Genomic DNA, 27966 nt, shown 5'->3' with positions numbered 1-27966 from the left:
GGCATTTTGGTATAGCCGCAATATAACGGTACCTCCCAATAATCAAAATTTTGATGATTTTCGACTCCACTTTTCAGGCGTTTGTCTAAAAATTGGTATTTGTGGGTCATTATGAATTCTAGCACCTGTGGCGGAACATTGTATGTATAGGTCAAAGTTTTCGTGTAGCCCCCATAAAATGGTCCCTGCCGATATAGGGAATTTCGATGACTTCCCCAACACTTGTTTACGGATTTGTCTAAAAATTGGCATTCGTAGGTCGTAATGGGTTTTAGCTCCGGTGGCGGAACATTGTATGTATAGGTCTATAGTTCCTCCCGATATTCAGCATTTCGATGATTTTTGCGGTAATTTTTTTCAAAGCTTGTCATTTAAGACTCGCAATAGATAACAATCCTTGTAGTATAAAATTGGTATGGCAAACCAAATCATATTGCTCGAGTGTAAAATGTTTGTATGTATAACTTAGGTAAACACATCCCTGTACATTATAAAATATATATTTTTGTGTACTTACCCTGTCCACAGAACAAATTCCACATTGTCGCCCTGGCGCGTTTTCATTGCTTTAGCAGCAGACTCAATTAGGCTCCAAGGACTATCGCAGAGGTAATCACCATAACGACCGGGTGAATGTGTGGACGAGCTGGGTGGCGGTTGTCGATCGATGCGCCAACAACCTAGAAATATGAAAACAAATTTAGAAGAGATGAATAATAATAAAAACTAATAATAACAACAAAACAAAAACGATTTTTGAAAACTATAATGATTTGCTGGGGGAAGTGTTGATATTACATTCCACAGAATGGCGGAGGAAGGTATTCACAAAATTAAAAAAATAAACACATTAAAAAATATTGGTAAACTCATAAAAAAACCGAATATAGGGGCATATATATTAGGGTCCGTTATATTGGGGCCTATGCAAAGACGTGAACTTGAATATGAAATTTTTTCATAGGCTATTACGATATTCAAATATAAAACCTGAAACTATTCCGGTGAATAATGTTGCTAAAATCATACCGAATATAGGGAAGTACCATTATATGGGGGCTATACGAAAACCTGGACCTACATAGGCAATTAAAACCTAAAAACTTTAAATATGTCGCTATGGACCTATATGGTCCATTCTCAATACCAAAAGTCCTGCAGATCATCTGAGTATTTTATTATTTTTTTAACAGATTTACTTAGACACACATAGAGTTTTATGCTTATCAAGAATATGTATATAGGTGTTACTAACGGAATAACACTCTTAATATACCTTCCTTACTATGGTGGAGGGTATACGAAGTAAGAAAGTACTTAAGTTGGACAGGGCCGAAATTTGTATACCCTTCACAATTTGGGATTTATAGATACTGATATGCCAGTATGCCGAGAAGTATTCCATACCTTCCACCATACAAAATATGGAAGGTATATTCAGTTCCTCATTCCGTTTGAAATTCATCGAAATAATCATTTTAGACATAACAAGGCATATATATTCATGATCAGCGTAAAATTCTAAGACGATTAAGTTCTGTCCGTCCGTCTGCTGTAATCACGCTATAGACAAAACGAATAAAGAAAGGAAGCTAAAACTTTATACAAATCAGTCTTTTGTCTGCAGGCAGGTCATGTTCGAAGATGGGCTATATCGGTCCACGATATCGTATAACACCCACACAACCGTACCCCCTCCCCCGCCCCCCATTTTCGGTATATTGATGATTGTAGCCAAGTTTTCAATGAAATTGTCAGAAAATCCTGAGGACTTTTCCCTCTGGAAGAGAATTGTCTATATAAGTCTACGATATCGTATAGCCCCCTTACAACGGTACCCCCCCCCCACATTCGGTATTTTGATTCTTGTAGCCAAACTATTCAATGAAATTGTCTGAAAATCCACAAAAGGAATTCCTTCTGAGTACTTCATTCCCTGGATGATTATTGTTTCTATAGGGTTTCACGATATTGTATATCCCCCATATAACGGTACCTCCCTATATTCGGTATTTTGATGATTTAAGGTACATTTTACAATAGAATTGCCTAAAAATCCATATTAAAAGTTCTTTCCCTGGAAAAGAAATGTCTATAAAGGTCCACGATATCGTATAGCCCACATACAACTGTACCCCTGATATTTGACATTTTGACAAAAAATTGCGTATGCAGGCCCACAATTTCGTATAGCCTCCATATAACGGTTTTTGATGATTTTAGCAAAATTTTTACTGAAATTGTTTCAAATTGTTCTTTAGAGTCCGTAACGGTCTATGACAGAAAATTGTCTATGCAGGTCCAGGCCTTCGTATAATTCCCATATATCAGTACCTCCCTATTAACGGTATTTTGATGATTTTAGCTACATTATTCACCGGATTTTTTTCAAGTTTCGTATTTGAATATTTTATGACAAAGGTTGCCTATGCAGGTCTACGTCTTCGTAAAGACCCCAATAAAACGGTTATATTCGATATTTTTAAGATTTCAAAAGAATTTTTGGCGAATGTAATTTTTTTGAAAATTTCCAAATTCGTTCTAAATAGTGGGGTATATTCAAAGTTCTGCCCGGCCGAACTTACTGTTTTCTAACTTGTTGAATTTTATAAAATCTAGTAAAATGTGAAGCAGGTGTTTAGTTTTTTTTTTTGCTATTTTGGGCCCTTCTTCAAAAGGGCTCATCAATTTTGCCGATATTCATCATTTTCAACAACTATACTCAAAACACAATGCAAACCGTACTACTAATTTTCAAAGATCTACATCGAATATTATGGATTGTATTTTGATTTCAAACGACATGCAGACAGAAAATCGGAAATCGTTAAATCGACTTTGAATTTCAATCTAATACCAGTGTGTATATAAAGGGTGATTTTTTATCAATTTTCTTTTTGTCAACAATGGTTTAAAAAAGGAAGTGCGGTAATAGTATGAAAAAATACAACATATATGTGTGTATAATTGTAAAATCCACTTCTGTTACCAATTATGAAATTGAACTCTCAGTAACATGCTGACAATGCCAAAGGTTTCTATTGCCTACATTTCCCCAACATATTTCAAATGAATCATTTTGAAAGCCCGCAAAACAAAAAAAAAAAAAAATCGAAAGGAAAGTTTTACTACACACCCACAATAAGATAGCAACATTTTCTCTTTTTTTTGTTATTGTTCCATAAATGTTGACTGCAAATACCAACAACGGCAAGTATATTTGCAAATAATTACAATTGGAAAAAATATAATGGAGCACCCTTGTCGATAATTGCAAGAATTCTTTTTTGTCCGACCACCAGCCTTGTTCAAATATTAATTCAGTCATCGAAAAGTAAATATATAATTGACCTGAATGAATACGTTGTATGTCAGAACGAGTTCAACGAAATAACTTCTTGAGAGGGTAAAACAACCACAACAACAACATCGACGATTGATTTTATGAAAGGAAGAAAAAAAGAGGTTTGTACTACTACCAGTGGGGAGGTTATTGAACTACAAAGGCGATGAGAAATTAAGTTATTATTGCAACAAATTGAAACACATCGACAACTGAAGGGATACATTAAATTGGTCTGGAATTTATAATTATTGATTGTGTGGTTTATCGGAAGGTGTGACAAAATGGACAGTAGGAACTGATACAACAAATTTCGAATATAACACTAGACAAAATCAGTGTGTTGCTTTTTAGCCAAAATCAAACTTATAATACCCTCAACATATATGGCAGGTTTTTCTTAGCCAATCGAATATGTAGACGAAACGAAGACAGCCACTCGAAGTAGAGTTAAATTGTTTCTCTTTTATTTTTTATACCCTATACCACATAGTGGAGAAGGAAACGATTTATACGCATTGTTACAAAGACATAGAAGTGTAAAGATAGGACAAGACAGGGAAACAATATGGTAACCTTGTGAAAATAACTCTGTTGCTACGATATCATAACAACATAGTTACCAATGTTAACTGGTTTAAACCGCTAAGGCAATGTGCAAATTTTCGGAATGGTCCATGGAATAAAATTTTGAAACCAAAATGTTGGATTTCTCAAATTTTTATTTGTTATCTGTTTCTGTAATTGTGGTTTTTATATTAACATGTCTCTGCCATGAGCTGTTACTTTATGTATTGTAGACACAAACCCTTTGCTCAAAATGCATTTTGTCTAGTCTTTACCATTTTAGGTCTTTGATTGTTACTTTTGAAGATCTCCATAGAATCACTTTCTGAGGCGATTTATGCATGACAGTCCGTCCGTCTATCCCGTATTTTGGGTCACATTTATAATCCAATTGAGATGAAATTTTCCAGGGTTTTTACGAACCCTATTGAAAATGGTGAGAATCGCCTCAAATTTAGATATAGCTTCCATATACAGGGTGAGATGAAAAACCTGAAACCAACTTCAGACTGCTGTCATTTCTAAGCCACTCGTCCGACAGCTGTTAAAATTATTCCAATGACAGCTCGATATATTGTTTACAAGCGTGCAAAAGCATTTTGGTGAGAATTTTCCAGAAAAAAGTTATTCGTGATGGAATTCAAGCGTGATAGTGTGATTTCTTAATATTTGGCTGGAACACCACAAATGGCTATCGTTAGAGCACTCCAGCATTTAAATGTGAATAAAACTTTTGTGTCTCGTTACCGTGTCTCGATACCGACGTCAAGAAAGTGAACGGAAAAAAACAGCAACATTAGCAAAATGGTTCGAAAAGTAAAGAAGCAACTTGGTCGAAACCCCCGTCGCAGTTGTCGAAATATGGCTCGTGAGCTGAACATATCGCAATATTCCATTCGGCAAATATTGAAAAATGAGCTCAGGCTGAAGCCATTGGAATTCCAAAATATTTCAAGAACTTACACCGCAATTGAAAGAAAATAGACTCAATAGAGCTGAAGAGTTGCTTCGGTTGGTGAACTGCCGAATTTGTCCAGCAGTTTGTAAAAAAAAAAACAAAATGATCGTGTTTACTTGCCAAAGAGGTCAGCTCAAAATATGCAACTCCGGTTGGTCACCAGAACTCAAGCGCCGGCCATGGTGATGGTGTTGGCCGCTATAACAGCCTATGGTCTCTCTCTGCTCATATTAATCGATCGTGGCATCAGAATAAACGGCGAATATTATAGCGAAAATATTCTGGAGGGTGTATTAAAGCCTTGGGAGGCAAACATTTTAGCCACAGGTCTTGAACATTCTAACAGGACTTAGCAACATCGCACTCAGCACGCGCCACCCAAGAATAGTTACAAAATGAGGTTCCTCGTTTCATTTCCAGTGCACAATGGCCACCAAAATCTCCGGATACCAATCCGTTAGACTATTGTGTCTGTAGTATTTTGAAAAGCAAGGTTGGCACTAAAAAATACCAAAATGTCGATCACCTCAAGCAAGCGCTTCGCCGGGAATGGGCCAAAATACCGCAGAGCAACATTCGGTTTCATTGCCCTTTTGAAGGCCAAATTCGTGCCAAAGGTGCCCAATTCGAACAAATCTAAACTTATAATTTAAAAAAAAAAATGTCTAAATTATGGCGTTTGACTTTGTTATATATTTTTATCTCACCCTGTATATCTGCAATTCTACGATAATTTGTAATCACGTTAAGGTCGCATTTATGAACCGATCGACACGAAATTTGGCATGGAGGTGGGGTTAAGATCAGAATAGAACCTTATTATAATTTTTTTAGGATTTAAAATGGACTAACAACAGAAAAATTGCCTAATTTTGCAGTTGATCTACAGTCTGCAATTATAGACCAATCGACTCGGAATATAGTATGTGACTAGAGTTTTCATCGGAGAATATTTAGCAGGTAAAGTAGACTACAATTTGTGAACAAATACTTAAATTTCCACAAAATTCAAAATATTTTTAGTTCCGGCGAAATCACAAATACATTTAAATGTCAATGCCACTTCTGATAGTTACAGTGATACTGATAGCAAAGATGGGCCAAGGGGATGTTAGTTAGACCGCTTATAACTCAAGAACAGCTAGGCGGACTTTTACAATTCTCACCGATTCAGAATGGCATTTTAGCATTAAAGAAAAAAATTTAAAAAAAAAACACATGAAAAGATGTGAATATTTTCTGTAATAATTTCCATTTTTATTTTTTTGGATTAGATGTTCTCAATTTTACCTACAATATTGAATTGTACATTTTGAAATATTTTTGCAATACGCTATGGGGGGTATATTAACTTTGTCATTTCGTTTGTAGCTCCACAAAATTTTCATGTTAGACTAAATAAGGTATGCATATTCTTGATCGATTTAGCGATGTCCGTCCGTCCGAAGGCACACATGTGTATTTTTCCAGTTGACAGATTAAAAGCATAAATGGGCCATGTCGGTTCACGTTTAGTATAGCCCCCATACAACGGTACCTTTCAATATTTGATATTTTGATGATTTTAGCGACTTTATCTACCGGAATTGTTTCAAATTTCATATTAAGGTTCTTAATGGGTTAAAAACAAGTAAAAAACATTAATTTCGGCCGGTACAAAATTTTAATACCCTCCACCTTAGGTTAAAGGAAACATTAGAACCCAATGTGTCCCACAAATACCAATTTTTAGACATATTCGTGGGAAAATGTCCCAAAATCATCAAAATATTGAATATCGGGAGGTACCGTTATATGGGGCTATACAAAAACGTGAACCTATACATGCAATGTTTTGCCACCAAAACTAGAACCCATTATGACCAATAAATACCAATTTTTAGATAAATCCGCGAAGAAATGTGGCAAAAATCACCAAATTACCGAATATCTGGAAGAACCGTTATATGGGGGCTATACCAAATCGTGAATCTTTATATGCAATGTTTTGCCACCGCAGCTAGAACCCATTATGACCAACAAATAAAAATGTGTAGACAGATCCGTGAAAAAATGTGACAAAAAGCATCAAAATATCGCATATCGGGAGGTACCATTATATGCGACCTATACATACAATGTTTCGCCACCGCAAGCAGAACCCATTATGACCAACAAATACCAATTTTTAAACAAATTTGTGAAAAAAATGTGACAAAAACCATCCAAATACCGAATATCGGGAGATACCGTTATATGGAGCTATACCAAAGCGTGGGCCTATACATACAATGTTTCGCTATACGAACTAGGACCCATTAAGACCTACAAATGTCAATTTTTAGACAAATTTATGAAAAAATGTGGCAAAAATCATCAAAATACCGAATATCGGAAGGTACCGTTATATGGGGACTATACCAAATACCAATACCAACCATCCTAGACACAATGCAAATTGTTCTGTTAAATTTTGAAGCTCTATGTCAAATAATGTGGGCTGTACCGTGATTTAAACAGACAGACAGACAAACAGATGGACATCGTTAAATCGACTTAGAATTTAGTGCTGATTATGAATATATATACTTTACATATATTTAGGGACGTATATTTAGGGATGTTACAAACGGAATGACCTCCTTTCCAAGGTGGAGGGTATAAAAATAAAACATTTAACACAAAAACTATGGGGTAACAATGCGGTACAGCTCAGCTAGTTATACCCTACAACACTATGTGTTGGGGGTATTATAAGTTTGATTGGGCCAAAAATTATGTAACACCACGAAATATTGGTTTCCCACATAGAAAGGTATATATGGATCTTCCTATCTCGCCGAGCTGAGTCGATCTAGCTATGTATGTCCGTCCGTCCGTCTGTCCATGTTTATTTGTAATCAAGCTACAGGTCGCAATAATGAACCGATCTTCGCGAAATTGAAAATGGAGGTGGGGTTATGGTCAGAATAGAACCCTATTGTTTTTGATGATCGCACGATATTTAGGAGTTAAAATGGATCAAAAACAGAAAAATTTCCTGATTTTGCTCTATAGGTCACAATTATGAACCAATCGACGCGAAAATTTACATGGAGTTAGAGTTTAGGGTTGGGCAGAAACATACCAATTTGGGTGGCCATCATACAATAAAAATACTAATGGGCCGATTTTCACAATTCCCATCAATTCGGACTGGTCTCTTGCCAGAAAACGATAAACTCTAAGAAAATCGCGGAAAAATATACTAATAAAAAAGTGATTATCTTTTGTCGATGTTTTTCCATTTTTGTCATATTTTTATCGCATTCTATTTTTATTTTCAATTTGACTTACAATTTTGAATTGTAAATTTTCTAAATTTTTACACCCCACAACACTACGTTTTGAGGGTATTATATGCATATCCCAATTATCGTCCGATCCTCACGAAATTTTGCATGGGGGTAGGGTTAGGGTTAGAATTAAAGCCTATTGTTCTTAAGATGTACATTTAGAGGTGCAAATGGACTAAAAAATTTAATTTTTTCTAATTTTGTAGTCGCTCTATAGGCCAAAATTGAAACTAATCGACACGGAATTTCGCATCAGAAGAGACTTAAAGTCAGGGAAAAAGTCTAGCATTTTGGATGACTGTAAAATGGACCACAACTTTCTTGTGAAATTGTTTTTATTACTTAACAACACTACGGAGTGCGTAAATATTGACACAAATTCTTCGGATCGAAAAACTAAGGGCAACCTTTGGGCGGGGCTCTTTGACGTACTTTCTAGAGCTAAATCTTTCAAAATGGATTTCTATATAAGGCGAGTTTGAACATATTGTAGTGTTGTAGTGTATCACTTGGTCGGCCTCGCACGACTATATCCTTTGCTTACTTGTTAATGTATAAATATAACTTACTTCTCATAACATCTCCCTCCGTTGAATATATTGTGTCCAGGTGAAGATCTGTAATGTGCCAAAAGTAACCTGAAATAAATACAAAAATTTGTCATTAGTGAATATTATATATCATTTGTTACAACAAAATGTCTAAACGGTACATAACAGAGAATCGCTACAGCACTTGAAATAAGTATTTACAAGTTTATTTCGTTTATATTTGATTTATGTTCTAAGACAATCCTATGGGTTATCTAAAAAATATTCCAGATTTTCCGAAATTTTTTAAAATGATTTTCAAATATTGTATGTGAGAATCGCAAGTAGAACGGTATACATACTGATACTTATACCCTACAACGCTATATGTTGGGGGTATTATAAGTTTCAAAAAGTATGTAACACCACGAAATATTGGTTTACCACATAGGAAAGTATATATGGATCTTCCTAGCTCGCCGAGCTGAGTCGATCTAGCTATGTATGTCCGTCCGTTTTTCTGGTCATGTTAATTTGTAATCAAGCTACAGGTCGCAATGGTCAAAATAGAACCCAATTGTTTCTGGAGATGATGGCAAAATATTTAGGGGTTGAAATGGACCAAAAACAGAAAAAAATACTTGATTTTTGCAAAGAGTTAGAGTTTAGGACTAGTTAGAAGCGTACAAATTTGAATGGGTTTTAGTGTCATATTTAGCGGTTAAATATACCATAACTTTTTTGTAGAAAATACAAAATTTTCCACTAAACCGCGAATATTTTTTATCCTGGCGAAATCACAAATACCCGAAAATGTCACTTCTGACCGTTACATTGATGCTCATATCCTAAATCTCGCATATATAGCAAAATAAATACAATCTCATATATCAAAGAAGGGAATGTTAGTTAGATCACTGATAAGTAAAGAACCGCTGGACTGATTTTAACAATTCTCATCAATTCGGAATGATCTCTTGCCAGAAAAGTATAACATCCAAGAAAATCGCATAAAAATATGCCAATAAAAAAGTAAATATATTTTGTTATTTTCTTTTTTCAATTTTTTTCATATTTTTTATCGCATGCGATTTTTTCATTTTGACTTACTATTTTGAATTGTAAATTTTTAAACTTTTCCTACACCCCCCAACACTATGTATTGAAGGTATTATATACAGGTCGCAACTATGGTTCGATCCTCATGGGATAGCGTGAGGGTCAGAATTAAAGCCTACTGTTATGGAGATTTAAATTCAGGGTTCGAATACATAACAACACGGTGGACTGCGTAAATGAGGGTAACATCTGGGCAGGCCTCTATGACATTATTTCAATATCGAAATCATCCAAAATGATTTTTGGACATAAGGGGGCTTCCAATATATTGTAGTGTTGTAGAGTATCACATGGTCGGCTCCGCATGACTATAGCTTTTGCTCACTTGTTTATAATACAGTCAACTGATTTCTATAACTGTTTTCTGTTTTGTGTTTGAAAAAATTAATTAGTTTTGTTTGGCTTCGACTTCAATTAACTTATGCGAGGAAACATTATAAAGCCCAAGAATATTTGTGCTAAAGGTGTACTCTAAAAACGTTCACACGAAGCTAACATACATGCATACAAACATACATACATACATGCATTTTTTGCCGGAAAGTGATTTTAATATGTATGATACACAGCAGCCTCTTACCCATACAATTTGTTGATGACGGAAAACCAACAACAACAACAACAACAACACAAATACATAATAAAATAGCTCACAGCTGAAGACAATGCAGACCATAAGATGGTATGAGCAACAATAAAAATGAAGAATAGAACATAAGATGAAAGGAATCCAAAAGACAAAGTGTAACAAAAGATTTTCTGTCACCAAAGGATAAGGCAACCGTAAAAGAATGACATCAGTCAAGTGTGTACTGGTGTATACGGCTGTGCGGGTGTGTGAGCATTTGCCGAGACATAGACAATTTTACAACTGTTGCATGGCATTCAGGACATGGCATTACTTTTGCCCACATATTTTCTTTAACACTCCGTTTTTTTTTTTTTTGTTTTTTTTTCTTTTCATTGCATTGCCATTTCAGTGAGAGAAGAAAAAAAAGATGACAAAGGACATGAAGAGGATGAGAAAATGCTACTGTCTTTGACATTGTTATGGAATATGGTGTTCTTTGTTGCTACTGACTGCTATGTTTAAAGAATTTATTCTCTTTTACTGCGTTATCTAGTGTAAGCAATCCTTTTATACACCGTACAAAGTTTAAGAGTATGGGCATTGAAATCAAACTTCAATTTAATTTCAAACTTAACCAGATTGCTAGTCACAAACTTTATGAAGCTTTTATATGTGAGCAAATAAAAAAGAACGATGTTTCTTTTGGCCCGGTAAAAATTGTTATATGATTTACCACAAAACCAAAATAGGTTATTTTTGAAACGTAAACAAAAGCCTGCAATCTTCCGACCTACGTAAGAGATTGAAAACGGCATTTTGTTGTAACAGACAAAACAAACTTACATGGTTATGTTACTTCGTTCAGGTTGAACGAAATCATAACAAGTGGAGAAAGATGTAAATGTTTATAAGTGCGGTTGTAAGATTTAGAAGATTTTCCAAAAGAATTTTAGTTTTATGTAATTCTTTTGTTCCTCTTCTATTGAGCTTACGATCTCGTCACTTGGGTAAAAAATGTTTTTTGTCATAGAAGTTATTTTTTAAATAACTTCTGGGGAGAATATCCCAGACAAGAAACAAGGGAACTGATGAGGATTGGTGGCTCTTTCCGAAACCTAGGTATTCCCTGCCTTACCCCCTGGTAAACATTACCATCGTTCTCCACTCATAAACAAACGTTGTTTTTATAAAAACAACAATAATGGGATTTTGCCTGACGATTTTGCAACAACAGTATACAAGTTTTGACAAAAAACAATTTCGTTTTCAATTGAATGCCATCAAAATCAGTCCAGTTCCTAAGATTAGTTTTTATTGAATTCCTAAGTTTTTATTTAAGGAGATTAGAATGGTTTATTTTCAGATCAGATTATAATTTCATATAAATCAATTTTTAGGGGTTTCCAACATTTTCCGACATTTTTTTACCAAATTTGATATTCTTCCAAAACAAATTGGTTTTAAAATCTTAAATCACTTTATAAGGAATTATCAATATATCATAGAGTGGTATAACTCAAAAAATGCATTTTTAGTTTGCAATTTATTTCTACGAATCCTATTTTATTTCTCCATTAAAAATATTCATGATGTAATCTATAGAACTCAAGGAGTTTCAACTGTTTTTACTTGGTGTGCTTCATGACTTAAATACTTTAAGCTAGGCTTGATCTTGTACAAAAATTTAGAGATGTGACACTCTTTGAGTAAATGTGCGATATAATGTGGTATAATGTAGATCCATATATTTTTCCGCGTCACATGCAGGAAAAATTAAGAAAATCCGTGTCTCAACCGACTAAATAAATTAACCAAAAAAAAAAAAAAAAAACAGTAAAGAAAGTCTTAAAATCGGGCGGGGCCGATCTCATGATACCCTACACCACTTTGCTAATTTTGTAGAGCTCTACATAACAATTAAAAGATTTTATGGGAGAATTTAATCATACACGCTATGATTATATTTATCATTTAAAGTTGAAAGGACTAAATATGCCGAAGCATTTGTATCTTTTAAATTCGGACTTGTATTGCCCATTTAGTGTAAAATTAAGTTGAAATCAGATAAAGATATATATGGGAGCTATATCCAAATCTGAACCGATCTCGATAAAATCTGGCAAAGAATTTTCTGAGCTGTATTTGATATATTTCCCTGAATATCGTTGTTACGGAGTGCATATTACGGCTGTGGGTAACAAGTACAACAAATCGGATGAAGAATATATATGGGAGCTATAGCTATATCTTAACCGATCTTCACCAAATTTGACATACTAGTTTCTAGACTCGTAAGTAAGTGCCAAATTCCCATTTGGGCAAATATTAGACGTTTGATGCACAAAAAAAAAAATAAATCGGACGAAGTTATGTATGGAGCTATATCCAAATCTGAATAGATCTCGATAAAATTTAGCAAAGGTATTTCTGAGCTGCGTTTGATATATTTCCCCAACTATTGTTGTTACAGAGTGCATATTACGGCTGCGGAGGACAAAAATAACAGATGGATGAACAATATATATGGGAGCTATTGCTATATCTGAACCGATTTCGATCAAATTTGGTATACTTAATTTCAGGTCTAATTTGGTTGTATGTGCAAAATTCCATACTATTCGGGCTGATATTACACGTTTGGTGCACAATAAAATCGGCAAATCGGACGAGGATATATATGGGAGCTATATCGAAATTTTTACCGATTATCTCCAATTTCAATAGGGTTCGTCCTTGGGCCAAACAAATGTTGTCTGGAAAATTTCATCTCAATCGGATAATAAATGCGAAACGGACGGACGGACAGACGGACTGACATGCATAAATCAACTCAGAAAGAGATTCTTTCGGATGATCCTTTATATGGGGGCTTCGTGGACCTGTATACAATCTTTTGGGTTAATGCCCTTGAAAAATGTGACTTAAATCTTCCAAATAACCAATATCGTGGGGAAACGAATTATGGTTACTATACGAAAAGGTAGACCACAACACACAATTATCTGCCACAGAAGGTGGTACCTATTGCGAACTGCAGTTAGCAAATTTAAAAAAATTCCGTAGAAAAATGTGTGTAAATTTAAATAATTTCCGATTATATGGGGACTTAGTGAAAACGTGGACCTGCATCGGTTATTATCTGCCAGGGATGGTGGGCCCTATTGCAAACCCCAAATACAAAGTACAATTCTTCTATACACATTCAAAGACTCAATACATATATATTCCCGAACCTACCAAGGCTGTTATCTGCCAGAAAAAGAGGGACTGATAACAAACTCCAAATTTCAACAATTTTCTGCAAGAGAAGGGACCTACTGTAAACTCTAGAGTTAGCGTTATGTTGAGACGAAGACGTGGAGATGCAATTTTTGTCACAGACTATTACTAACAAATAATCAAAATACCGTATGTAGGGAGGTACCGTTATATGGCAGCTATACTTAGATGTGGACCTGCATAAAAAATTTTCTGTCATAGTAACTTGAAATACGAAATTTCATACAACTCCGGAGTGTAATGTTGATAAAATCTTGAAAAAACGCAATATAGAGAGGTACCGTTTTATGGGGCATATACGAAGACCTGGACCTTCATATGTAATTTTCTGTCACAGGCTGAAACACCCATTACAAAATTACAATACGAAATTTGAGACAATTCTGGTGGAGAACATTGCTAAAATAATAAAAATATCAAATATAGGGATATTTCGTTAGATGAGGCAATACGAAGACGTGGATCTGTACCCATTAGGAACTTCAAATTTCAAATATGAAACATTTCGGGTAAAAGTGTGACTCAAATCTTAAAAATACCCTCTATATTCAGGTACAGTTATATGAGGACTATGCTAAAACTTAGACCTATAAGGATGTTTCTTACATAATGGGACCACATGTTGCAAATTTACAGAAAATTCGGATTAAACGAGATAGATTTCTCGGTACAGTTTTATGCGGGTTATATCAAAACGTGGACCTATGTAGCCCATTTTCAAAACCAAAGATTCTGCAGACCTAGCACATATCTGTGTAAAATTTCATTAAATTACACAGACGGTCAGACATACAGAATGACAAACTTAACCCTACATTCTATGGTAAAACAAAGAGGGCGCTGCGATCCACTCAGCATTGGAGAAATCTCCATTAGGAATTTCTATACAGAGGCACTTCACTGTGGGGTGAGTTCTCTCACCCCTTACCATATGCTTTCTGTGTGAAGTGGAATTGAAAATCTCAGACCAAGCCTGGTACCTTTGTGTAGTACTCAATCATTCAATTAATATTGATGAGGAGGAAGCGAGCTGCATGGATTTTTATAATTGAAGCGGTATGATATTTTAATACAATTTTACTCAAAAGCTACCATATACCCTACTATATAAACCAATCAGGATAGTTTGCCACGCACATATGTCTCAAATATGAACAACGAAACAGGCACTAAACTTTACTGTGAGGAGCTAAGCATCAAACATTTAAATTACAATCACAGCGTCTTCCAAGTGGAGATCTTTTCCATGGCAAAGACAGTGGAATTAGCCGAATCACAGACTGGTCATGCAGTTTAGGGTAATGTCAATCTAGTTCGATCAAACGAACTAGTTCCTTATCCAGTCGTTTGTATGAAAACTCTGCGTATGAGTGATATTAAATGTATGAAATCACTCATACGTCAGGGACTGGTGTACTAAACTATGCACTGGATTTATACAATTCTAATGTAGATATGTCAGGCACTATCTATAGAGATAGTCAGAATGCTCTTAAGGCTAAACAGAGTCAGCACATAGCTTAATTTTATTGCATTGAAAATGTCAAACTATGAATTAATGTCAGAGCCACTTTGGAAATCTGAAGCCGTTGCCATTTATAATTTGTTCTCAATAAAAAGAAAGTACGAGAGTGTCCATCTGCCTTGGTGGATAGAGGAAGGCTTATTAAGTTTTGTTGTGTACCAAGATATCACGGCAAAATAGATGGGTAACGACTTAGTTTGGAGGAGATCTCAATCTACCGATTTGAACATGGTGATCTGCTATTATATCGACAAACTCAAAAAGTTTCAATTCCAAGAATATAAATTCCCATTTCCAATATCTGTTAAAAATTGAATTATTAATCATTAAATAATGAACATTTCCTAATTTTTTTATAAATTATCACACAATGGCCCACTTAAACTGACTGCTTTTTGGTGTCCTCTTAGAAATTGTACCTTAACATAACAATTTTATCAATTTTTTCTTCAAGTGCAATTGCTGGGTTCTGCACCACACTATATATATATATATGTATACACATATTACAAAAGGTATATTGTGGAACACTAAAAAGCGGAATGTTTCAAGGAAGTGATGCGGAGATATATTTTTTAGTTATTTCCTTTTTTCATTTAGAAAATGGCATTTAGGAAGGTGTGAAAGGACACCAGATGAAGCAGCGACTTACAGTAGTTCAGAGATATTTATCTGTGTGCAGTGACAGTTGTATAGCAAATAGCTGTTGCTCGTTCGCTCGCTATCTCGCTCTCTCTCTCTATCTCTCCCTTTCGCTCTTTTGTTCTTCCTCGCTTTGTCTACAACATTTAATTTCTACAAATTTCAACAAATGACGACAACAGACAACTTTAACTGATGTGACGTTAATTGCAGCACATTTTCGCACAGTCGTCTCCACATTTGTCTCCATCTTTACGACACAATAACGTTTGCCGTTGATGTTTTTATGCATGTGGCTATGAGAAATATGGGAATTTGTCAACGGCAATGTCATCAAAATGGAATGAATGGAAAACCTGGCATTTTGGGGACACCAACGAAAAAGAAAAAACAAATACTGCAACAAAAGGAAGGAAGAAATGTAAAGAATTGTGATATAAATTAATTACATATATTCTATAATAGTATGTGGTGTATATATTTATTTAATTATTTTATGAACAAATTGATTTCCAGTAATAAATGAGATGAACATAAGAATTCAATAGTGCCAATTTCGACGAGAAATGAGGAGTATTTTGAAGAAGCTGCAAGAGCAGCATGTGAGAAAAAGTATACAAAAAAATAAACTAAAATTGCAAAAGGTGAAAAAATGAAGACTATTTTATAAAAATGACTAGCAAGTGCCCGATATTTCGTCAACCAAAAGCCGACCTTAAAATTTAGATTTCATTCCAAGAGTTCGTATTAGGCTTTTTTTATACCCTCCACCATACATAGTATGGAGGGTATATTAAGTTTGCCATTCCGTTTTTAACTCATTGAAATACTAATTTTAGACCCAACAAGGTATATATTCTTGATCAGCGTAAAATTCTAAGACGATCTAACCCTGTCCGTCCGTCCGTCTGTCTGTTGTAATAACGCTACAGTCAAAACGAATAAAGATGGGAAGCTAAATTTTTTGCACAGATCTGTCTTTGGTCTGCAGGAGGGTCAAGTTCGAAGGTGGGTTATATCGGTTCTCTATATCGTATAGACCCCATATAACGGCAACTTTCGATATTCGGTAGTTTTATGATTTTAGCCATATTTTTCAATCGAATTGTCTGAAAATCCACACTAGGAGTTCATTGGGAGTACCTTAACTCCTGGAAGAGAATTATCTATATAGGTCCACGATATCGCATAGTCCCCTTATAACGGTACCCCCGATGTTCGGTATTTTGTATATTTCAGTCATATTTTTCAACGGAATTCACTGAGATTCTACACAAGGAGTTTTTTGTGAGTACTTTAACCCTCAACCTTGTTCCCCATTCCAAATTTTAGTTTTTAGCTCTAAACGTTGACGTGTTACGAAAGGTTGGTAGCCTTTTGTAACATGTCAACGTTTAGTGGCACATTTTAGTACTTTTAGTATGTTTATAGTGCGAATTTCCAAAGGCTCTCATATACTCCATCCCTTATTTAAAATTTAATAATTCTAGCTTTACTGCTTCCTCAAATACAAATGGTGCCATATTCACTACCTTTTAATTCTTTTCGTACCGTCCTAGTACGAATTTCCAAAAACCCAGCCCTTTCTGAACCCTTCGGACCAAAAAGTGACCCTCACCCAAAATTTCAAGATTCTATCCTTTGCCGTTTCGTCTGGTCGTTGATTAATCGTTAAGTTAGTCAGTCTGTCAATTACTTTACTAATTTAGAACATATCCTTCAAAATATCTGGGATTTTTAAAGTTATGGCTCTAATTTTCAGGCGTTTTAAATAACATAGTTACGAATTAAGAGTTGTTATAGTTTATATCACCACGTGTTGGCCATCAAAAATAGTTGACAGATTATATTACCATGGGTTTCTTTATATTAACTTATTTATTGGTCCTAGGAATGCTGTTTTGTTACTAAGATACCTGGCTCCCGGTTACCCAAAATCCTATTTTTCATGCAATTTTTTCACATTTTAAATGAAACAAGTATAAAAGCTGTAAGTTTGGCCGGTCCGAACTTTTAATACCCTCCACCATTTGGAACGAATTTGGCAATTTTCCAAAAAATGAAATCCGTTAAAAATTCTGTTAAAATCTTAAAAATACCCAATGTAGCCATTATATCATTGTACATACGAAGACGTGGACCTGCAGAGACAATTTTCTGTTATAGGCTGTAGTATCCATTACGAACTTCAAATACCAAATTTGAAACATTTTCGGTGAATAATGTCGCTGAAATCACCAAAATACCGAAAATGGGGAGGTACCATTATATGGGGGCTATACCAAAACGTGCACCTACCCATTTTCAATACCATAAGTCCTGCAGACATAAAATACCTTTGAGTAAAATTTTATCAATCTACTTCATTTTGTGGGGTCTAAAATGTATATTTCGAGGTGTTACAAACGGAATGACAAACTTAATATACCCCCATACTATGGTGGAGGGTATAAAAACGCCATACCATTATTCATTGCTTAGTCCAAATAAATTTCCCTGACAAAATCCGGAAAAAAATTAGAAAAACGTATTCTATTTTTATTAGATTTTGTTAAATTAAAACTTAGCAAACTTTGTTGCCTAACAGCTAGTCTATTGACATATTCACTAAGCTGTATTTGTCACATTACCTCCTGCTGCAATGCTCATATTTTTATGTATGTATGTATGTATATTTTGGTGTGTGTGCATTTGTTTATACTTTGTTTTATCTTTGTAGTGTGTGCGGGTGTGTATGTGTGGGTGTTTGGCTGTGGGTAATTTCTTTCATCCTAAAGAAAACTAACTTTGCCCTGACACTTTCAACTTGATACAATTTCCATAATTCCAAAATATTTTGCAAAAGTTTCATAAAACTTTTCTCGTTAACATTAAATTTGTTTTTTTTTTTATTTTTTGTTGTTGTCTTTCGTTTTTGTTTTTAAATGTGTTTTTGTTTACACTTTTGTCAAAAGGAAGATAACAGAAAACTGTTGGAAAATATTCAAGTCGGTGTGTGAGTGCGTGTGTGTGTCTGCACTGAAGACTTACACATGTTTTATTTGTGGTGTTAAAGTCCCTAGTACCTTTTGAATATTAATGCAATAATTGATTTCAATCGATTATAATCAAATATTCATGTCAAATCTTAAGATGCCTAAAATTCAAATGGTGAGGTTATAATTCTAAATAGCGAATGCTTTGTAATCTTTCAATATAACATATTAAGTTAAACCTTTTGAATCCCCTTTTTGGTCAAAACCATTAATGATTGGTTGATAATCATTGTTCAGACGAAACATCTTAAGTTAGAATCTTAAAGTTTTGCATGAATTAGGGGTTGTTGGGCTGGTTTTTTTTAAGCTCATTCTAATAGTACAGGTTTGCCCATATTCGACGGACCCATGTTTCTTTTTTAAAAATCAAAGAAAAAAATAAAAATTTTGCTGTTGGCAATGTTAATCATTTAATTTGTTCCAAGTAGATTTGTTTACATCAATTTTTGAATATGATATCTCTCAAATGGCCGCCTCTGGCGTTGATGACGTATTGTGCCCTTTTTGCTGCATTTTCCATCGTTTTTGCCAACATTTCGGCCGGAATAGCGGCTATTTCTTCACGAATGTTGTCCTTGAGCTCTTCCACGGTCCTTGGCTTATTAACGTAAACCTTTGACTTCAAATATCCCCACAAGAAGAAGTCAGGCGGCGTCAAATCGGGCGAACGCGGTGGCCAGTCCAAATCACCACTTTTCGACATCAAACGGCCCGGAAACAAATTCTTCAGAAAATCGATTGTTATGCGACTTGTGTGCGGTGGAGCGCCGTCTTGTTGAAACCAGAACAGCCTCATACGCTTTCGACGAATAATTGGCATCCCAAAATTGGTCAATTGGTACTGAATAATACTAAATGTACCTACTTGTCTGATTCTTCGGGAGAAGTAGGAATGTGAAATGTAAACCAACTATATTTTCTATTACAACTAAAAATAGTGGATTTATTTTTAGAAAATTACAATGTAACGTCTGTGCAGAGCGCCTGACTACAAAAAAACTAAGGCATTGAGTTCAAGACTCATCGTCGGCAAAAGGAGAAAAAACTAGTTAAAAAGTATGAGTCGATTTTTTCGACATATGTATACCCTCTGTTTATTTAACTGTTCAACTGTTGAACCTTTATGGAGGTGGTTCCGAAGGAGTAGACCAATATTGTCATTTCGTATCTGACATAAGTATGATATAAATATTACCATGTGCCAGATTTGGACTTTATCGACTACTTCTTTCACTTTATATGAGATACGTATATACATTTTTGGAAAATATTGAAATGTCCATAAGGAACCAGATATGGTGTAATAAAAAATATTGGGATGTGCACAATCGAAAGAGATAGGAAATTTTTTTATTTCAATTTAACTGTTAATTAAAATGTTTACCTTTTGGCGGGATATACGAAAAGGAGTGGAACGAGAGAGAAATAGTTTCATATACCAAGTTTGAAAGGAATCACTGAATTCTTTCGAAAGTTATGAGAGATATATAAATATTGCAAATTGTGACCCCTTTGTGCAGGAGGTACCAGAATGAGAGTTTCGATATATTCCGCCCTTACACCAGATCTTGTGATGACAGAAATATTTGGATGTGCCGAATGTGAAAGTAATCAGATGCTCATTTCGGACATTATGAGCTTCATGGTTATTCGCACTGCTGACCCGTTGTGGGGTGGGTTCTAGATGGAGTACTCCGTTCTTAATACCAAGTCTTATATTTGTAGAAATTTTGAAATATGCGAAACTTGAAGCCAATCACAATATTATTTCACATTTTATATGATTTGTGATTAATAAAAATGTTGACTCTCCTTGGTGGAGTTACTTGATGGAGTTGGCCGATAAATTGCGTATTTACCTCACATTTCGGGTTGAGAATAATATTTTCATACATCAAGTTTGAGAAGAGTCGGTGACTTGTTTCGCAAATTATGAGACAGAGGGGGTGGGCCGATATCTATAATCTTCACACCAGATCTTATATTAATTATACCCTACAACAGTATGTGTTGGGGGTATTATAAGTTTGATTAGGCCAAAAATTATGTAACACCTCGAAATATTGGTTTCCCACATAGGAAAGTATATATGGATCTTCCTATCTCGCCGAGCTGAGTCGATCTAGCTATGTATGTCCGTCCGTCTGTCCATTTTAATTTGTAATCACTCTACAGGTCACAATTATGGCTCGATCTTCACGAAATTTAGAATGGAGGTGGGGCTAGGGTCAGAATAGAACCCTATTTCTTTTGGAGATGATCGCATAATATTTAGGGGTTGACCAAAAACAGAAAAATTTCCTGATTTTGCAGTTGCTCCATAGGCCACAATTATGAGCCAATTGACGCGAAAATTTACATGGAGTTAGAGTTTAGGAGTGGACAGAAACCTACCAATTTGGGCGGCCATCGGATAATAAAATGGGCCCTAACATTCATTTAAGAAAATAGGAAAATGTCCACTAAGCCGCGAATATTTTCAATCCCAGCCAAATCACAAATACATAAAAATATCACTTCTGTCCATTACAGTGATGCTAATAAAGAAGAAATCGGATATATAGCAAAATACGTACAATATATATGTAAAAGAATTGATCTTAATTATTCTGCTTATAAATCAAAAGCCGCTGGGCCGATTTTCACAATTCCCATCAATTAGGAATGGTCTCTTGCCAGAAAACGATAAAATCTAAGAAAATTGCGGAAAAATATACCAATAAAAAAAAAATGAATATCTTTTGTCGAATTTTTTCAATTTTTGTCATATTTTTATCGCATGCGATTTTTTCAATTTGACTTACAATTTTGAATTGTAAATTTTCTAAATTTTTACATTCCCCAACACTATGTTTTGAGTTTATTATATGCATACCGCAATAATAGTTCGATCCTCATGAAGTTTTGCATGGGGGTAGGGTTAGGGTCAGAATTAAAGCCTATTGTTCTTAAGATGTACATTTAGAGGTGTAAATGGACTAAAAAAAAAACATTTTTTTCTAATTTTGTAGTCGCTTTATAGGCCACAATTGAAAACTAATCGACACGGAATTTCGCATCAGAAGAGAGTTAATGACAGGGAAGAAGTCTGCGGAGTGCGTAAATATTGGCAAAATTCTCAGAGTCAAAAAACTAAGGGTTACCTCTGGGCGGAGCTCTTTGATATTATTTCAAAAACGAAATCTTCTGAAATGGATTTAGATATAAGGGGACTTCGAACATATTGTAGTGTTGCAGGGTATCACATGGTCGGTCCCGCACGACTATAGCCTTTGCTTACTTGTTTTTCAATTTATTTGTTAAAAACTAATTTTCCATTTGGCGGGATATACGAAAAGGAGTGGAACGATTAATTCGAAAAGGAGTGGAACGATTAAAATTCACTACAGATCTTTGGTTGAGAGAAATATTTTCATATACCAAGTTTAAAAAGTGTCGCTAAGTTTTTTTCGAAAGTAATATTTGCATACATCGAGTTTGAGAAGAGTCGCTGACTTGTTTCCCAAGTTAAGATACAAATAAATATTGACAATTTTGGCACTTTATGGGGGAGGTGGGCCGGGAGGGTGTGGGCCGATATCTTTCATCTTCACACCAGATCTTGTATTAATAAAAATATTGGGATGTGTAAAATTTGAATGGAATCAGATGGGAGGTACCAGAAGTAGTAAGCCGATATATCCCATCTTCACAACACATTTAGAATGTATAGGATATTTATTTCGAATTGATGAGTCTTATGGTTATTCAAAATTTTGGCCCGCTGTGAGAGAGGTGCCACAAGGAGTGGCCTGATATATTCCATATTCACACCTGATTAAACTTTAATAGAAATATTAGGATGTGCCAATTATGAAAATAATCGGATGCTCATTTCGTTTTTATGAGCTCATAGGTATACAAAATGTTGACCCCTTTGTGGGGAAGGTACAAAAGCTAGGAGACCGATATATCCCATCCTTATCCACATCATTTTTAATAAAAAATATTAGGATGTGTACAATTTGTAGAGAATCGGGTGCTTATTTAGTGTTTTATAAGAGTTATAATTAAGGAGGAGCGGACCGATATTGTCCATTTTCGCACCTTACCTAGCACTGATGGAAATATTAGGATTTGCAATGTTGGAGGAAAATCGGATCATCGTTTCTCTTTCTGTACAATAAAATATTTTCTTTGAAGATTTCAACATTTTGTGGGGGAGGTACCAAAAGTAGTGGACTAATATTTCGCATCTCCGAACTCGATCTAAGTTTGACAAAAATGTAACGACGCACCAAGTTTGGACCAAGTCGGATGCTACCTTCGAGAGCTATAGTGCGCACCAGCCAGCCAGTCAAACAGACAGACAGACGGACGGACGGACATCGCTAGATCGACTCCAAATGTACTGCAACAGATTTGGCCCAAGAGACCTTGGGTCTAAAACCGTTATTTCGACCAGGCCCATTTTAACCGTATCAAATGATATATACCCTCTCTAGCCATATGGCTGAGGGTATAAAAAATGTCGAACTTGTCATTATCATCTCTGATGACAGTGATCATATGGCACTTAATTAGCTTCAAAAATATACTAATTTAAATACGACATTAAATATACGCTAATCTATTTATTTATGTATTTTGTGAATATTTTGATTATTCTACAAAACAAATTCCTCTACTGTTCGTAGAGCAACAGCTAATTAAATAATGCATTTACATTTAAATTGAAATATTTTCGTACTCGTCTCGATATTGTTGCAAAAGTTCTGGAAAATAATATTTTACAAATTTACCAAGTATGAAGCATGCCAACGCTCAATGTTCACTGTAACAGACTCTTTTCGGAGCACAATATTGGTAGGCAACTAACTACCCAGCTAGCTTGGCTACAAAAATATCGTGACACGGAATTAATTAAAATGCGCTACATTTTTTTTCTGATCTTCTCTTTTTAGGTGAGAAAAAGTTTATAATTAAAAAAGTTAAATTAATCTTTGCAGTAAAGCGTCTCCGCTACGAGACATTCGTCAACGTACCAAACGCCGTTAATGTGGTTTAGTTCATGATGACAAGTACGAACCAAAAATCCGCAATAATAAATGTCAATGCTATTGAACGAACGAAAACAGAGATGGGAGAGGGGAAAAGTTAAAGTTGAGCATGAGTTCGAGTATGGATTTTGAAAATGTGGAAATGACAGAATGTAATTAACAATTACAGGGAATCTAACACCGACATTGTTAGAAATGCATTTTTTGGAAAAAATTGTACGGAAATCGTGCGAAGATAATACAAAAAATATTTTTCTAAGACAATTTATGAACCCCTATTGGTATAAGATTATAAATTATATAATTGCTAGTCAAATTACAAGTTTTTAAATTAGAAATCATGTCAACTTTAACAACTTTATAATGTGAAAATTAAGGATAAGTAGATTAGATTATACCTCTATCCATTCAAATAAGTGCATAATTTCTCAAATACCAAATTTAACCAATTTCCAAAACCACCTCCATATCAGATTTCTAACTCTATTTCATGGTCCAATTAAGAGGGAAGGTAAGTTTAATATATGATGGTTGTTTTTGGATATATGTACAAAGTGCACGAACTCTCCTATATGGTACTAACTTTCTAATTTAGATTTAGGGTTAACGGATAGAACTAGAATCTCGAATTTTTGGTACTGGGATCCCTGTTGATGGTAGGTTTTTGTATTGAGAGGTAGTTTTTGAAATGTGTACTACAAGTGCACGAAAAGTATTAAATAGTACTATATCTGCTACTATTTGGTGTTGGGTGAACAGATAGTGCTTGAAAGCTGAAATGTTGCATTGAGGTCGCTGTTCATATGTAGCCTGTACATATGGAGGTGGTTTCGGAAAAGTGTAAAATGGTACTATTATTGGTATTGGGTGAAGGGATATAGCTGAAATCCCGAAATTTGAGATCTCTGTTAATATCTGGGATTGAGATATGGAAGTGATTTTGGAAAAATGTACTAAAATTGTATGAAAAGTACTGAATTGTACTATTTCTTGTATTGGGTGAAGGGATAGAGATAAAATTCTGAAATTTGGAATGGATGTCACTGTTGATGTCTGCTGCTAAGATATGGAGGCAGCTTTGGAACCATAATTGTACGAAAATTACTAAGCACTACTATCTTGGGTATTGGGGGAAGGGATAAAGCTGGAACCAGTAATTTTATATTGAAATCTCTGTTAATATCTGGGATTAAGATATGGATATGGTTTCGGAAATGTTGACTTCATTTGTCCAGTACAGGCACTATTTTTATATTGGGGTAAAAAATATATAGAAAATTCTGAAATTTGATATTTAGATTACTGATGGCATCGGTGTTAAAGATTTGACGGTGACGAACGGCCTATAATCCCTAAATTTGATATTGAGGTCTCTGTTGGTATCTGGAACTGAGATATAGAGGTGGTTTTGGAAATGTGTATTATAATTGTACGAAAAGTATTAAGTAGTACTAAATTTGGTATTGGGTGACATTGAAATTGTTTTGGGCAGAAACATTTTATATGGGTACATTGTGCAATGGTCTTAAGACAATGGTAAACATTTTCCTATTATTCTTTCCGAAAACTTGAAACTTGAATAATATATAAAACCTCAAAAGTTTGATAATTTAGAACGAAGTATAAAGATTTGATTAAACAAATTTGTCAAACTGAATAATTTGGCACTTGGTAGTTCTTTTATAAATAGCTTCACGTGTTACTCTAGCCTCAGTACCTCCAGATATTTTTGATAAAAAGTTATAGTTTCTAATAGCACACACATATTTTTACCTCCCGATGCTCGTTTTTTTGGCAATTTTATTAATTTGAAAAATAGGATTTTGTATTCATTTAAATCCCTGGTTAATCCTACAATATCCACTCAATGGCTAACAAGGTTTTTGTCACACTTTAATGTGACTATCAAGTGAAATTTAATAATTATAATTTCTTTTGCTGCTTCTTTTCATAATTACCTTATTTTCTTCAATGGATATTGGATCCTGAAAATTATATTTTATTTCCTTCATAAATACCCTAGAAATTGCAAGTGAGAATTTTTGCTAGAATAGTGAGTTTCAATCTAACTTAGGTTTTTATGACATTCCAGAACACCAGAAGCCGCAGCTCACCGTTATTGTGTGTTGCACTTAAATAGTTTGTAAAAGTTTTTATTTTAGCAACATTAAATGGTGCAGTAGAAAAAAGGATATACACCAGGAAGGACTATGCAACAAAAACTGTATAATAGCCAAAGAAATGTGGGCATCTGTTGAAATTCAACCGTTAAAAGGGAAGAACCAATTCCGTTGTCTCTACCACACGGAACGGTGTTTCTGCGTAGTCATTGCATTATATGCCACAATTGCAGCAAGTTTTCATATTTCCATTATGAAGCAATATTTTCCTGTTTGTGTTGGCTTGTTTTTCTTTTTTATTTGGATCTCCATGCTAGGACGATGTTGTGAATTCCCCTTTACGTGTGTGTGATTGTGTGTTACAGACATTTCTTCTGAAAGCCAATTTTCACATACTTTAACATCAGCATGATCTTTATAATACGTTTCACCACATAGTGGGTGATGCTATTACAACTTTGCATTTGCGGGCATTATTAAAATGATGAAAAAATATATCCGTAATTAGTTGTCGATATGTAGAAGACCCTCGTCCAATATAATTCAATATATATGTTTGAAAACTTCGATAAGGATTATATTAACAAGTAAGCAAAGGCTATAGTCTTGCGGGGCCGACCATGTGATACCCTACAACACTACAATATGTTAGAAGCACTCTTATGTCCAAGTCCATTTTGGAAGATTTCGCTTTTGAAATTTTGTCATGGAGCACTGCCCAGATATTGCTCTTACCATTTTGACCAGGAACATTTGCGCACTCCGTCGTGCTGTTAGTTTTTGTGGTCCATTTTAAAGCTAAATATAATCCAATGGCATGTCGATTGGCTTCAATTGTGTGATCAGTAATTTTTTTCTGTTTTGGTTCATTTGAGCCCCTTAATATTTTGCGATCATCTCCAAAAGCAAGAAGCCGTTCTGCATCTACAAATTTAGACCCATCTATATGATTTGCTTGTCTACGATATTTGGCTATATTCGCCAACGAAATCAGCATAAAACAAGTAAGCAAAGGCTACAGTCGAGCGGGGCCGACCGTTGAATACCCTACAACACTATAATAAACCATACAGTTTATATAGGCGAGATACTCGAAAGAATTCCACAAGATATTGTGACAAATAATAAAAGAAACGTTCTCTAATTTTCGAAAAATAGCAACTTAAACGAATTTGCTCATTTCCAATTTATTCGTAGATGTTACACTTAAATGGTCTTCCTAGATCTGGAACCAATATTTCCCAAAGACCTATAATCTCTCAAAACTAGCAAAAGATTAACATTTATTATTGGTTTTTGACTGAAACGCATCTATATGAGATACAGACATTTGACTATATTCTTCAACGAAATCAGCGTTAACGAAATAGTCAGAAGTGCGTCTTTCCTGTATTTGTGAATTCTCCAAAAAGTCTCTGGAATGGACATTTTCGTATTTTGTCTACAAAAGTTGGCAAACTATTTCACACATTGAATATTTGTGGATGGCCATCCGAAACTGCTTGGCTTTTGCAATGTGCGGTAACCCCCATTCAAATGTGCGTGAGGATCGGGCGATAATTACGACTTGCTGACAATTGACAGTTTTTTGGTCCATTTCAACCCCTAAATATATAACGATCATCTCCAAAAAAAAAAGGCATCTATTCTGACCCTCATCTTATCCCCATGCAAAATTTCGTAAGGATCGGGCCATAAATGCGATCTGTATATGATATCCTCATATCCTAACTACTTAGTTTTGTTAGCTGTAGAAATATTACCAAATGTTTAATTCAAAATGAAAATATGCCAAAAATATGACAAAATTGAAAAAATATGAGAAAATTTTACAAAACCAATACTTTCATCTTTAGAGAGATATTTTTATGCGATTTTTTTAGATGTTTTTTCTTTCCTGCCAAGAGGCCATTCTGAATTAATG

At 34.8% G+C, this 27966-nt stretch overlaps 1 protein-coding gene across 1 annotated transcript in view; it reads right to left on the bottom strand.

Moving 5' to 3' along the window:
- Positions 1–27966, bottom strand: part of LOC131806929 (uncharacterized) — a 287985-nt gene that overhangs the window by 184019 nt on the left and 76000 nt on the right. Inside the window, exons 2-3 of the mRNA XM_059131830.1 lie at positions 8752–8820; positions 518–680 (exon numbers count right to left, since the gene is read on the bottom strand). Of these exons, the coding sequence (XP_058987813.1) occupies positions 518–680; positions 8752–8820 (232 nt within the window). The remainder of the gene's footprint in view (positions 1–517; positions 681–8751; positions 8821–27966) is intronic.

The sequence above is a fragment of the Musca domestica genome, unplaced genomic scaffold, assembly GCF_030504385.1.
Source record: "Musca domestica strain aabys unplaced genomic scaffold, Musca_domestica.polishedcontigs.V.1.1 9, whole genome shotgun sequence".
Lineage (NCBI taxonomy): Eukaryota > Metazoa > Arthropoda > Insecta > Diptera > Muscidae > Musca > Musca domestica.
This window is presented reverse-complemented; position numbering and strand designations above follow the sequence as displayed.